The 14,706-nt window shown below is 42.2% G+C and overlaps 1 protein-coding gene across 1 annotated transcript; it reads left to right on the top strand.

Annotated features, from left to right (window-relative positions):
* Positions 1-8,338: 8,338 nt before the first annotated feature.
* On the top strand, positions 8,339-11,317 carry LOC128832512 (C-C chemokine receptor type 8-like). The gene is made up of 2 exons (XM_054019976.1): positions 8,339-8,383; positions 10,262-11,317. The coding sequence occupies exon 2, from the start codon at positions 10,271-10,273 to the stop codon at positions 11,315-11,317; it is 1,047 nt and encodes a 348-aa protein (XP_053875951.1). The 5' UTR covers positions 8,339-8,383; positions 10,262-10,270.
* Positions 11,318-14,706: the final 3,389 nt, after the last annotated feature.

The raw sequence follows: 14,706 nt of genomic DNA, 5'->3' as shown, positions 1-14,706 counted from the left end.
GTTGGAAACTTTGAGGGCATAGTGGAAGGAAAGGAGTAAGTAATTATAAGCATGGGGATTTCAAATCCCCAGGATAAGAATTGGAATGGTAAAATGTGTGTAAGACAGAGTCTTTGTACCAAGGTGCAAGGCTCTCCTTTCTTCTGCAGAATAAAGCAACTCTTCCTTATCCCTGTCTGGCTGTTATTGGCTCTCAGCGAGGTGGACCCGATATTTTGGTCACAGTTACTGGCGACTCCGGTTAATGAATTTCTGTCTTATACATTTGGGTGTTAGGTGTGTGGACGGAACTGAGCCTCTCATTCATAATTCCTCAGAGTGGAAGCCATCGCGTGCGATGAAGCTCTGAGGTCGAATTGGGATCCTTCTGTCCCGTCCCCTGTAGCGGTCAGTATTAGTAGAAATTCCTGTAATAAGATCCTATTAGGCCATAATTCCCTCTGATCTTTGTGTAATTCTCTGTTAGAGTGTCAGCAGGCAGATGGGTGGGTCTCTGGTAAAACCCTCTAAGGATAGCCCTTTGAATTATATGTAAATGGCCTTTACCCAGTGTTCAGAAAAGAATGTCGAAGAGACGCTTGTTGCAGCTTTGCACCCAGGATTGGCCAGTCCTGGGCACTGATTGGCCCGAATCCGGATCTTTTGACATTCCGACTTACTTAACTCCCTTGCGCCCGGTACTGGAAAACCAGGCACCAGGACAAATAGATTATTGGTTTTTGTGGGATCTGTGTTTTATAAGTTTGAGATGAATTGGTATTGTTTAAAGTTGCAAAAACCGAGATTACTTTTGCCAGACACAGGAAACTAGTGTTGTTTAATATGGTATTTAGGATTTAATCCTTAAGGTGACTTAATGCTTTACAAGATTTAAAATGTTTTAACTAAAGACCAAAGGTTGTGGCTGCAGCAGGGTAGTCAAAGCCAGGAGAATAAAAGATTTGAATTTGGTTTTGGGTAACAAAATAGCAGATAAAAGATCTGGTAAAGAGAGAGAAGGACAGTGCCCCTGGCTCTGTGTGGTCAAGCTGTCACTTTACTAGGGGTGCATGGAGATTTTGTAAGCACAAAAGAAACAGTTACACCTTGTGTAGAAATTGATGTGGCTAGTGTTGTGGAAATTGAATTGTGGATAGGATGTGCATTTTCCCCAGAACATGTGCAGTGTATATTGTAGCAGCGGTAAAGAAATGCATACCTACCAAAATAGGTTGTGTTGTCTTTTTCAGATCACTGTGTGTTTGAAAGCAGAAGTTAGAAGTAAAAGGCAATCAAAAGTCTGGGAAAGTTAATTTTGTCCCTTTTTAAGTAAGAATCTTTAAGTTGTGGATAGCTTTAGATCTGGAAGCAAGCCAGAAAGCATCTGTATTAATGCAATTTTCTAACTAATAAGGTAGAAGCCACTGAAACCTGGGCTGCCTATGAAACAAATACAAGGAAATATGGGATAATTCCTCTGTTTTGTTTAAAATCAACAAGAGTATGTGTATATAAAGGAAATATTTTAAGCAATGACTGACTACCCAGAAGGGGTAGACCTCTGTTCTTTTGTCTTTCAGATCATCAGAGAAAACGGATGCCAGCTGAACAGCATTCAATGTACCATGCATTTACTGGTACAATAGGAATTATTTTTGTGTTCAATGTCCTGTCTTGTGGTGTTTGTCTTGTGGCCAGAATTGTTGTGTTTAATATTTCCATAAGACAGTCTAGTTCAAAATTAAATAAAAGGGTTAAATAAAAAAAAAGCAGATACTTATTTTATTCAACTTGGAATACAAAGTGTTTGGATAAATCAGGAAAATGTGATATACTAAAGTCTAATACATTTGCTTAAGTAAGAAAAAGAAACTTCATTGGCCAGATTTTTTTTTTAATTGAAAAATTGTTGTTAAAATTTGCATACCAACAGTCTTTGGAAGCAAGGACATGGAAGGTTAACCCACTCCCATATTGCCTATGGGATCCTTCTGGCTACCTCAGATTTCTAGCCAGAGGGCTGGGGAGGGAGGAAAGCTATTGGACACCAGAGGTTGTACCGAGTGGACTCCTCAAAAGTGGGTGCGCTTGTCCTGGTTTGTTGCTCCAAAGCTCTGTATAGAAGTTATTTACTGGAAGGGTGTATATGGCATACATTGAATAATAAGACTAATGTACTGTATAATGGCAATGTGTATGTGTTCATTGTTGGGAAAAGGTGTATGAGTGAAAAATGAAAGTTTCCTTTGTAGGTTAAAAGAAGCCAAGAAGGGAAAAAGGAAAAAGAACAGAAGGAGTTAACTGGAAAAATAGCTAGCAAGCTCAGTCCAAAGATAAGACACTGGCCCAATCCAAGGACACTGCCCACAGCTAAGACTTGGCTGACAGCCAAGAAAAGGGGGGCCTGAATGTGCCCAAGCAACTATGAGATCTGCAAAACACTGCCAGGCATTAATGAAATGTGTTAGGTTTCTTTTCTCACAGATAAAAGAAGTGCTACCCAAAGACCCTAGCAGCCCTGCCATTCATTGAAACAAGGAGACTGAGTCTACGTAAAGTCCATCATCGAAAGACTGCTTTGGCTCCACACTGGAAAGGCCCTTTCCAAGTCCTGTTAACCACCAACATGGCTGTGAAGAGCCAAGGACTACTTGCCTGGACCCATGCTTCTCACTGTAGAAAGACCCCTCCACCTCGGGAGAACTCTCTGATGGATGATAAGCCTATTTCTCCTTCTAGTACTGCTGTGCCTTCTGGACAGCAGGAAAAAGAAAGAAAGAAAAAAAAGACAAGGTGAAGTGCTAGTAACCTCTCCCTTGTCCACTGACAGACCTACTGTGCCTTTGGATTTTTCTAGAAGAAGCAAAACCATTACAGGGTGATGTGCTAGTAACCTCTCCCCTGTATGATGCTAAACCACACTGTTTCAGGAAAAGAGAAGAAGGAACACTTGCTTCATTAAAACCACAAAGTCCAGGGATTCCTGACTACAAGAGACATTAAGAACTGACCCTGGTGAAGAAACAAAGAATTATACACTGGCAGGAAGAAACTTGTGGGACCCATGCTTGGGAACGTGGTATTGATTGGATTTTGGGGTTTATTCTACAGGCTGCGCCCTGTGTTTTGGATAAGTCCTTCAGCATGTATTGCCCTCCTTAACTGGATTTTAAATTATAAGTACCAAAGGCACCTTGTTGCCATTGCCCCTGCCATCTCCTCCATTACACTATTACCCCTGTAACACATCCAAATACAGACAATGTCATATATTTGATAAAACCAATGACTAAGGCCTTCACACTTTAGTGATTTATTTAAATATTGTTTAAAAAAATATTTTTAAGGTTCAGGATATCCCATATAAGTGAACAATTGAATGGATCAGTGGAGATAAAAGTATATGATATCACTACCAGTGAACCCCAAGAATCTGTAATTGCAATTGATGGGTTCTATAGCGAATGTTCCTGAAATTTGCACTGTGTTAAATGAGAGAGGCCCTTATTGTTATTTGGTCACCCAATTAGTGAACAATTAAACGAATATCCAGAGTTTGTTTTGCCACTGGAAATTTTACCTGCATAGAAATTATTCCAGTGACTAATAATGTGACCTGTACCTTATTGCAATACACCCCTTCTTATGCCATTAATATCAATGCCTCCCGGAAGTACTAAAGGTGTTCAACCAACAGATGTGGTATAGTACTACACCAAAGAGAGATGTATTAGGATATCAATCAACTGTGATTAACACTACACTAGGGACTGTTAAATTTTCATTGCCCTTATCCAGTTTCCAAATTACCTCTACATACCCAAATTGCTCACAGGGGGCTGCCATTAGATTAGCACAACAGAGGGCTTGGGTTATTTCCTCTAGGAAGAGAGACTTGACCGGATCCCTGTGGGATGGGGCCAATAGTGCAGCAGCAGTATGGAATATTTTTAAAAACCAAGAACATGGTGAGAAATTGGGGCAACTAGAGAAGGCTATTGGCCTTGTTTCTGGAGCACAACTAACCCAGGTACAGGCTGGAGTTGGTGAGTTACATGTTATTTCCGCCCTTAGAAATTGCTGACAGAGATGGTATTGAATATCACTGAGGCTGGGAAGGCATTGCAGTGGGATCTAGCATGTTCAGAAATTCAGGATTTCCTGAATGACCAGCTAATGGCCATTCGGAATGATCTAGAGCATCAGGCTTGGCCCACTGCCCTTACAGACACATCAGGAGTACCATCTGATCTGTGGCCATGGAGACATACTTGGAGACTTTCTGGGTGGAAGTGCAGACGTTCTCAGTGCTCCTTCCAAGCATATGGACCGGTTGGGGGGGGGGTGGGCTCCCACATACCGAATCCTGCCGGATCCATGGAGAGGATGCATGTGGGCAATTCACCGAGACATCTGGGAAATTAGACCTCCTGGTATACCCAATCGATTTTTAGTCAGTGCTCCTGGGATTACATCTGATATTTGGATGGGGTTAGGGAGTCAATGGACGTTAGAACCCCCACAGCTTCAGTGTATCCGTAAACTGAAGCCAGGAGCAGTTGTTACTCTTCATGACTATGTTTGCTGGGAGGGTAGGGGACAAGGAACTACCCTGACAGGACACTTACTTTTTCAAGCTAATGATAGCTGTGTGTATGTTAAAGCCACCACATTGCAAGACATATATTTTAATCTCATTACCACTGCAGGCAATCGTATTATTTACTGGCCTGCAAATAGAATTTTGCAAGTAGTCCTTAGGTTCCAGATACCCTTTAATTGGACTAGTTTAGTACCTGATCGATTTCAAAATTTGCTTTCACTGTTACCAGAGGTTCAGAAAATCTCTGAAATACAAGGGCAAATTCACATGCTTCAATATATATATATCAAGTTGAAAAGTAAGCCTTTCATACAGCTTATAGAGTGTCCACCTTATGTACTAAGTATGATGTATTGTGTTTTATGACTAAGACTGTACTACAACCCCATCATATTATCGCTATGGGAATGTTATTGCTTGTGTTGTTGTTAGGAGTATGTTATTGTTGTTATAAAGAACATAATAATAGTAATACCTTTCATGTCCATGCTCATCATGCATTGTCATTACATCCAATCAAAACCCCTAAGGTTGAAGCATCTGATGTAGAATCTGAATTCCAAGACTTAATGCAAATAGAGATTTGAAAATGTTTGTTGTACTAGTAGTACAAAAGGGGGGGGGTTGTGGAAGCAGAGAAAGAACTGACAGGAAGGGGATGCAATGCATGACAGTTCGTTAGCAAGAGTTAGGCTAACTGTAACCCTAATAATGCGAGATTTGTAGAAGCGAGGAATGTGTGAGGCAAGTGGGAAAGAACTGTGTGAGAAGTTGTTGCGACCTTGTGTAGAAAATGTGTAGATAATATGGAATGTAGACTAAGAGTCTACATTAGTGAGCAAAACAAGATATCAGAATGACCTATGTATAAACAAAATGCAGCTGTTGCTCATTATTGTCTGTAACAAAAGGTATAAAGGCTTGCTGTAATTGTTTACCTGTTGAGAGACCTGCTTAGCTCTCTCCCTCTATGCAATTGATAGAGAGAAAATAAAGCGTCTGATTTGCTGTACCCAAACAAAAAGTGAGAACTCTGTTATTCTCCGACACTACAGTGGCTTCATACCGCCAATGGGAATAACAAAAAACTTCTTTGGTGGAGTTTAGCTCTCCAAGATTTTGATTTTGAAATACAACACATTTCAGGAGCTTCTAACAAAGTGGCTGATGCACTCTCCCGTGAAAGTTTCCCAAAATCAACTGGTTAACAATTGTTCTTGGAATGTGGGACATATTGTTAGTTTTTATATAATCAGTAGTATGTCTAAAGGTGCATGTGTCTTATTAACTCTGTTTTCTCCTAGAGCTCCAGGAAGAAATCGCAGCCGGTGTGGAACCGACTGTCCAACACTATCTGTGATTTGGGGGGCATGTCATAACTATAAAGGGAAGGGTAACAGCCCTCCTGTGTACAATACTATAAAATCCCTCCTGGCCAGAGACTCCAAAATCCTTTTACCTGTAAAGGGTTAAGAAGCTCAGGTAACCTGGCTGACACCTGACCCAAAGGACCAATAAGGGGACAAGATACTTTCAAATCTTGGTGGGGGGAAGGCATTTGTTTGTGCTCTTTGTTTTGGGGGTTGTTCGCTCTTGGGACTAAGAGGGACCAGATATCAATCCATGCTCTCCAAATCTTTCTGAACAAGTCTCTCATATTTCAAACTTGTAAGTACAGCCAGGCAAGGCGTGTTACTTTTATCTTTGTTTTCTCAACTTGTAAATGTACCTTTTGCTAGGGTGTTTACCTCTGTTTGCTGTAACTTTGAACCTAAGTTCTAGAGGGGGTTCCTCTGGGCTCTTTAAGTTTGATTACCCTGTAAAATTATTTTCCATCCTGATTTTACAGAGAGAATTTTTACCTTTTTCTTTAATTAAAAGCCTTCTTTTTAAGAACCTGATTGATTTTTCCATGTTCTAAAATCCAAGGGGATTGATCTGGACTCACCAGGAATTGGTGGGGGGGAAAGGGAAGGGAGGGGAATGATTAATTCCTCCTTGTTTTAAGATCCAAGGGGTTTTGGATCAGTGCTCACCAGGGAGTTGGTGGAAGAGTCTCTCAAGGCTACCCGGGGAAGGGAGTTAGCCCATTGGGAATGGTGGCAGCAGACCAGATCTAAGCTGGTAGTTAAGCTTAGAAGTTTTCATGCAGGCCCCCACATCTGTATCCTAAAGTTCAGAGTGGGGAAAGAGCCTTGATACATGCTTTTTGTCCTGATCTTCCAGTCCTGCATAATTTCACCCCAAATTATACCTCTGCCCTCATTTGTTCACACTCTCCCTCGTATTTCCTCTGCTTACCCCCATCACCTCTTTCCACTAGTCCTTTATCATCTTCTTTGCCCACCTTCAGCTTTATGCCTTATTTCACACTGCCACCTAGAAACAACTAACCTCCTCTGTCTTATTTCAAATACCCTTTCTCTCTTTCTTCAGACCCAGTTCTTCCATTAATTCTTTCTACTCTTATCTCCTTCCAGCCTACCTCATCTGTACCCTGTGGGTTCTGGTTTTTAGTTTTGGTGATGGTGGTTGTTGTCTGTGTTAGATTATAAGATCTTGGGAAGGGGAGCCTACTGAAACTAGAATGGCCCAGTAGATAGCACCATGCACTGTGAAATAGGCAACTGGGTTTCTGCTCCTGGCTCTGCCATTGACATATGGTGTGACCTTTAGCAAATCACTTCACTTCTGTGCCTGTTTTCACTTTGTCCATCTTACCTGTTTAGATTGTAGGCTATTTGGGACAGTTTTCCGGAATGTATTTGTGCAGCACATACCAGCGACCTCCTCTGGGGCCTCTGGATGTTACCATCATACAAATTAATACTACTTCTTCTGGCTCTACCTCTCACTTGCCCACTTAGGCAAGACATTTCACCTCTGTGCTCACAGTAAAATAGAGAGAACGATACTTACCCACCTTTGAGATCTCTGGATGAACAGAGTGTGTTTATTTGGTTTGTAAAGTCCCATACATCTTTACAGCACTATATAAAGCAATCATAATTTGAAGCCAATCCTGATTCCAGTCAGACCAGTATTTTGTCCCAAACCACATGGGCTGAATGCACCAAGATGTACTCAAACAAATAAGCAAATCTCTCAGCTTTAAATAAAACTGAGTTTTCAAAAGTGGTTGAAGAGATGTGTAGGTGATTTCATTTCTCATTGAAACAAGTTTGTACATCACAAATAGACAGGTGCGTAAAAACAGTACTTGGCTAGATCTAGCATGTCGGCTGATATCAGTTACAAGATAGAAACCAAATATATTTTTTGGAAATTACATGCCAGGTCTTCAGCTGCTCTAAATTAGTGTAATTCCATTGACTTCACCAGAGCTACACCAATTTACACCTGCAGTACATTAGCACTACTCGTCCCTGGCATAGGTTTTAAGGGGTCTTAGTTTCTATTATGGAGGTGGCCACAGTGGTTTGGTTTTTTGCTAAAGGCAAGAGAGTCAATTGCGCAACCCTTGCACACACTGGAGAGCACCTCCTCACATGCATAGACCTATTCACTTCAAAGAGTGTGAGGTTGATACCTTCTCACAGAAACTATTTATAAAACCTTTCATGTCTACCTTTTCCTGTTTACTCGTCTATCTTATACTATCTCTGGAACAAACAGGTTTGCCTCCATACTTATTCTGTAGCTGTTGGGAGTCTATATATCACAAACGCTCATCAGTCTCCACCACCAAGGGAAAAGACCATTTGGACACATCTGTGATCAAGGGAGGAAGACGGCACAGTAGAACAGGTACCAAACCAAGTCCTGCCTCCTTAGTCAAAGGTAAAATCCATCTATATTAAATATACTGTCATCTTAACTGTAGTTAACTAACTATAGTTGACAAGGGGGAGGCACACCTTGAGAGATACTTGTCTCTAGATCATCTAAACAGCAATGCTTTTTCTACTTGATTGTTAGGCCAACTGAGGTGGAGAAGGGAGAAGAGATCCTCCATGGAAAACAGTGAATTTTCGAAGTCATAAAGATGAGATGAGGGTATCAGCAGCATAACAATAGCCTAAACTTCAGAGATGCTGAGCACCTGCATCTCCCATTCATTTCAGTAAAATTGCTCTTGGATTATATGGGTGTAAATGAGATCATATTCAGATGAATTATATGTATATATTATTTCACATGGCATATTTATTCTACATAAGTCTATTGCTTTATAAATATTAAACAATTATAGAATGATACGTTAATTATGTTGGAATTATAGCAGAGACTAAGATTAGACAACATAGAAGACCAGTGCATTTGTCATTTTTTATTATTTCTAACTAAAGATCTTCGCATGAAAATAGATCTTTATTTTTTGGAAAGAGATTCTCTGTACATAACATGCTGATTGACTGTTATGGGACGCCACATGAAAGGTTTAGTATTTGGACGAGGAATGACGGCATCAGAGGGACTAGATAGTAAATTACAGTCCTGATTTCCCGTCCCCTCCCTCCAGACCTGGCACAAAGGGGACTCTCCCTTACCAGATCTTCCCACTTTGGTGCAGCCCCATTCCAATGGTGAAAGAGCTTGTGCAGAGGTAGAGGGAATTTGCCAGGTTAATAGGGACAACCCCCACTTCCCCAACAGGACAGTGTAGGTTTCTGTAACAAAATCCTCATGGAGATCTGCTTCCTCTGAGTCCCCTCCTAAATATTCCCCACCCACCCACTCAAAAGTGGATGATCTATGTCAAAAATAATAATGATGCCTAGCTCTTCTTATCCACGTATTTCAAAGTGGATGAACCTTCAAGCAACAAAGAATCTGTTTTTCAAGATTATGGCAAGAAAAATGCAAATGTTTTATGAATTAGAAAAAAAGTTCTTACTAAATTGATTGCTTTTCATAGTTTTTCCTGATGTGTCAGGTCCTCCTTAAAGGGAAGGTGTACAGCACATTCTGCAAATCCAACACCTTTAAGTTGTCTCAAGTTGAAGTACCCAAAAACTGATCACCAAAAATTACTAGTCACTTTTGAAATCCTGGCAATAATATTGTTAAATTGTACTCACTGGAATGCGTCATACATTACGGAGAGAGAATCCACCAAAATTGGTTTTGATTTTCAAAACTAAAAAACTGAGCTAAGACAAAAGACTGCAGCTCAGCTTGGGTAAAAATTGTTAGGTAGAGATATAATGCCAACAGGTGGTTTGTCCAATCAAAATTCTGACTTTTATGAGGCTATATATCTTCTCAGTAAAATGCTCTTTATTATAATACATGGAGACCTGGATTCTGCTATGCTTAGGGCTGGCTTCCACACAATGTTTGTACCAGTATAACTATGTCACTTAGTAGTGCATTTGTTTTTAAACCAATAGAGTTATTCTGATCTAACCCCTAGGGCTGTTGTTGCAGTGATAGTGTAAAGGTGCATATTCTACTGATATAGCATATTTTCCTTCTTGTATGGGAGTAAGCTAATAACTGCATTAATACTGAGGGCGGGGGAGGTTCGCACTGCTTTATCTAACCAGTTTACTTAAAATGGTATAATTGTGTTTCGACAAGCCTTTACACTGATCAGTACCTTATTCCTCAAGCAGACACATTGATTTCATTCAGCATGAGTAACAATGGCAAAATGCAGTCTTCTGCAACCCTTCTATACCCATAATCAATTAATTATCTCTTTTTTGTGCACAGGTCTTCAAGATGACTCTTACAAGCCCTTTCCCAAACACCACAGAATATAACTATGTGTATGATGAAGGTACCTCTCCTTGCAGTGAAGGCAATGGTTTCAGCAGGTTCAAATCACTGTTTCTTCCAATAGTTTACTGCCTGGTGTTTGTCTTCTGCCTAGTAGGAAATTCCTTGGTCATATGTGTACTCTTGACCAGGAAGAAAGTCACCACCATGACCGATGTGTGCTTGCTCAACCTTGCAATCTCTGACCTGCTCTTTGTTGTCCCCCTCCCATTTCAAGCTCACTATGCTTCAGAAAAATGGATTTTCGGAAATGCAGTGTGTAAAATGATGGCTGGCATTTATTACATAGGCTTTTATAGTAGCATTTTCTTTATAACCCTCATGAGCATAGACAGGTACATAGCAGTCGTTCATGCTGTCTATGCTATGAGAGTTCGGACAGCCACTTGTGGCATAATTATAAGCTTACTCCTGTGGACGACGGCTGGTCTGGCTGCCATACCACATATGGTGTTTAACCAAGAAGTGAAAATTGAACAGTCTCGCGAGTGTGTCCCCAAATATCCTCCAGGCCAAGAGACCTGGCGATTTTTCATTCAGTTTGAAGTCAACATCTTGGGCCTTTTGATCCCGCTCAGCATCCTCATTTACTGCTACTCCCACATCCTGAAAAATCTGCAGAGCTGCAAAAACCGGAACAAGATCAAAGCCATCAAGCTGATTTTCATCATCGTGGTCGTCTTTTTCCTTTTCTGGGCTCCCTTCAACATTGTGCTTTTTCTAGACTCTCTGCAGAACTTGCACGTCATCAACGACTGCGAGACGAGCCAAAGGCTTGCGCTGGCCCTGCAGCTGACCGAATCAATCTCCTTCATCCACTGCTGCCTGAACCCCGTGATCTATGCTTTTGCTGGCGAGATGTTTAAAGCTCACCTTAAAAAAATGTTCCAAACCTGCAGTCGTCGCATTTCTAGTAGCAATTCAGCCAATCATTCTCACTCCTGGCCCACTCAAGTATTAGGCTATTCTGATAGTGACAGAGTTCTGTAAGCTTTCCCGCTCCCTGCCCAGACATACATTCTAACTGCGTTCATTTAAATACAGCGATTGCCCTATAAATCGTACTAGCATTGACTTAGCCCAGTGTCCTACCTCCACTGTTTATTTTTTAGGGACAGAAGAAAGTTGGTCCTGGATTTTGACTTCCACTCCTTCAAAACTTGCAGAAACTCCTCCAAACACATGGAGTGAAAAAAATCCATCTACCCACATACAGAGATTCTATCTAGAAACCCACACATGAGCAGAACATGTCATCACTAACATGCTCTGACACCTTTGTGGACAATGGAAGCCTGCAGTGAATGAAGAGGACATAGAATTGCAAGACTCTTAAAGTAAATATTTCCATAATACTATGCATTGCACATGCTCAGTGTCTCTTCTTCCTCATAGTATTTTTCTGTATTAAATGTGTATTTTTCTTGAATAAATCAAAATGGCATCTTTGTATAACTGGCTTCCTGACAGTTTCCATAGTTTAAAAATCTGGGGGAGGTTTACGCAGACAAGCATTAAAACAGAAACTGGGCTGGATGGAGAGGACATCTATTGAGTTCTGACTTATTTAAAATGTGTATGATGGCTTCTTTTAAAGTTTCCTAGCAAAACATTCCCTCCTGATTGGCTGCTTTCTTTCTTGATGCTAATTATTCAGTGTAGCCACTGTATAATTTTCAGAGACTATAGTTTATATATATATATATAGGTATTTAGCTTAGAAGTCAAATGAATCATTGCACATTTCACTGGCTGGCTGTGCACACGGATCAGCTACAGTTTTCAGTATAAGGCCTGACTCACCTTTCAGTTACTCCAGTTTGACACAGATGTCACTCTCAGTTTCAATGCCATTATGACTGCATAACACTGAAGACAGACACGAGTGAATCACATTCTTGTATGGAAACCTCTGAGGGCAGAATTTTTTCTTATATGTTAGTTTGGTGCATAACCTTTCTAAAATGTAGAATGCTCTGCTGCCCTGTGCTATTGGCCAAATCCAACACCCACTGAAGTCAGGGGGAGTCTTCCCCATGACTTTGATGGGCACTGGATTAGACCTTATGACTCCTGTATGTCCCCCCACACCCTGGCAATATATGTTATGATCATTCCTGAAGACAAACTAAATTGATGTACGATGCACTGGAATCTTTCATCAAAATAAGACCTCTCAAATTCCCTTCTAGGCAAGTCTTTTCTCAAAACCCCAATAGTGATTCATGGAAATAAAATTACATTTATGTTCATTTAAGGTTGCTGTAAGCAAATTTTTAAACAGCAAAAAAATGTCTTAAAATCTAGAAAATATACAGGTGAGGAATTGTCAAATAAGACTGTCAAGAAATATTCCAATCTTTTTCAGCAACTCTACTTTCCATTTTTAAAATATCATTACAATTACTGTAATGTTACCAATTAATGATCTGAAATATATTTCTAACTTTAATTCTGTCTTCTTGTTGTCATTTCTCATGTCTCTACAAAGAGCAGAAATATACTGTGATTTATTTACAGTACTTCCATTTCTCCAAAGACTTTATGTAGTTACAAATTGTGAAGCACTCCATTTACATATTCATATTTTCCACTCTATTCTCCACATTTAGTCAGAGTTAAGGTTGGAAATATATATTGTATATGCTCCACAGATGGACTACATCTCTCATGATACACCACAATCATATGACTCCCGTGATGTATGGCCTCCCTCACTAAGAAGAGAGACTGTGGTATTTCATAAAAGATGTGGTCCAAATCGAGATTCCAAGCTAAAGAGGCTGCCGAACTACACCACCTATGAGGCACCATAGCAGCATTTCAGAATCAAACATTTTAGGTTTTGAACAAGCTATTATGGTTTCAAATTTTTCTTCAAAAACTTGAAGTTTTCTGTGAAAAGTTGTGATAAAAATTAATTTTTCTTCACTTTTGTGAAAGTTTTCTTATGGGTGAAAAAAAATCAATACATTTTCTGACCAGCTGTTCTGGAAACACTTCCCCGGAGGGTAACACAAGTATTTATTAATCAGCAGTACAGTACTGGGGTTCTCTGGGTTTCTCTCTCTGGCTCTGGGAGAGATATGTGGTTTGCAATTGTTAGAGATAAACAAAACAGGCTTAGTCACAATGATAGGCAGTGTGGTGCAGTAGGGTTACCATATCTGTAGTGAGTCGGTGTGACTCCCCTCCTGTCCGGAAGAGGGAGCCCACGTGCAGGCACCAGAGTGGGTGGGACCACCACCGCCTGTCCCCGCCCCCCGGAAGTCAAGGGGCGGGACAGGAAGTATAAAGGCCGGCCGCCAGAGCTCAGTCGGCGGCCAGCCACCGGAGGGAGCAGACGTGCGGCCGGGAGCTCCCGGCCAGGAGACCGTCGAAGACCGAGGCCTGGACCCTAGCTGGCCTGAGCTACCCCGGGCCCGCTACGAGGAGGAGCTGCCGGAGCCCGTTCATGCCCGCTACTGGGAGAATCCCTGGGAACCGCACCCCACTAACCCTGAGGGTGAGACTGGACCCGAACCCCTTCGCCCCTGCTGCTATCCAGAGGAGCCGCCTGAGGACCATTGGCCGGACTTCCCGGCAGAGCTACCAGACTTGCCGCCGAGCCCGGGCAGAGAGGAGCCCATGCAGGTGGACTGGCCCAATCCCGGCGCAACGAACGAGGTAGGCTTTGAGGGGGATCACGGAAGTAGCCCGGGGGTAGCTGACCCCGGTCCGGCTGCAACTGAGTGTGAGCCTATGTCAGTGTGTTGCGGTCTGGATACCCCACTGACCAGCAGCGGCAGCAACCGCTGTTAGGGCCCCGGGCTGGAACGCAGTGGAGTGGGTGGGCCTGCGTTCCCCCCTGCCACCCTCCGCACGGGTGGCAGGCTTCCCCCTCACCCAACGCTCGGCTACAGAAGCCTGGGCTTTGAACTATTTGCTCGCTCAGCCCCTGCAACAAGGGCCTGAGCCTAACTGTGTTTGCCCCGCCCTGATCCAGGGCCTGGGCTTTGAACTATTTGCTCGCTCAGCCCCTGCAACAAGGGCCTGAGCCTAACTGTGTTTGCCCCGCCCTGATCCAGGGCCTGGGCTTTGAACTATTCACTCGCTCAGCTCCCTGCAAACAAGGGCCTGAGCCTAACTGTGTTTGCCCCGCCCTGATCCAGGGCCTGGGCTTTGAACTATTCGCTCGCTCAGCTCCCTGCAAACAAGGGCCTGAGCCTAACTGTGTTTGCCCCGCCCTGATCCAGGGCCTGGGCTTTGAACTATTCACTCGCTCAGCTCCCTGCAAACAAGGGCCTGAGCCTAACTGTGTTTGCCCCACCCTGATCCAGGGCCTGGGCTTTGAACTATTCACTCGCTCAGCTCCCTGCAACCAAGGGCCTGAGCTAACT

The sequence above is a fragment of the Malaclemys terrapin genome, chromosome 2, assembly GCF_027887155.1.
Source record: "Malaclemys terrapin pileata isolate rMalTer1 chromosome 2, rMalTer1.hap1, whole genome shotgun sequence".
Taxonomy (NCBI): Eukaryota; Metazoa; Chordata; order Testudines; family Emydidae; genus Malaclemys; species Malaclemys terrapin.
The sequence above is the reverse complement of the archived record's forward strand: the minus strand, read 5'-3'. Positions and strand labels throughout refer to the sequence as shown.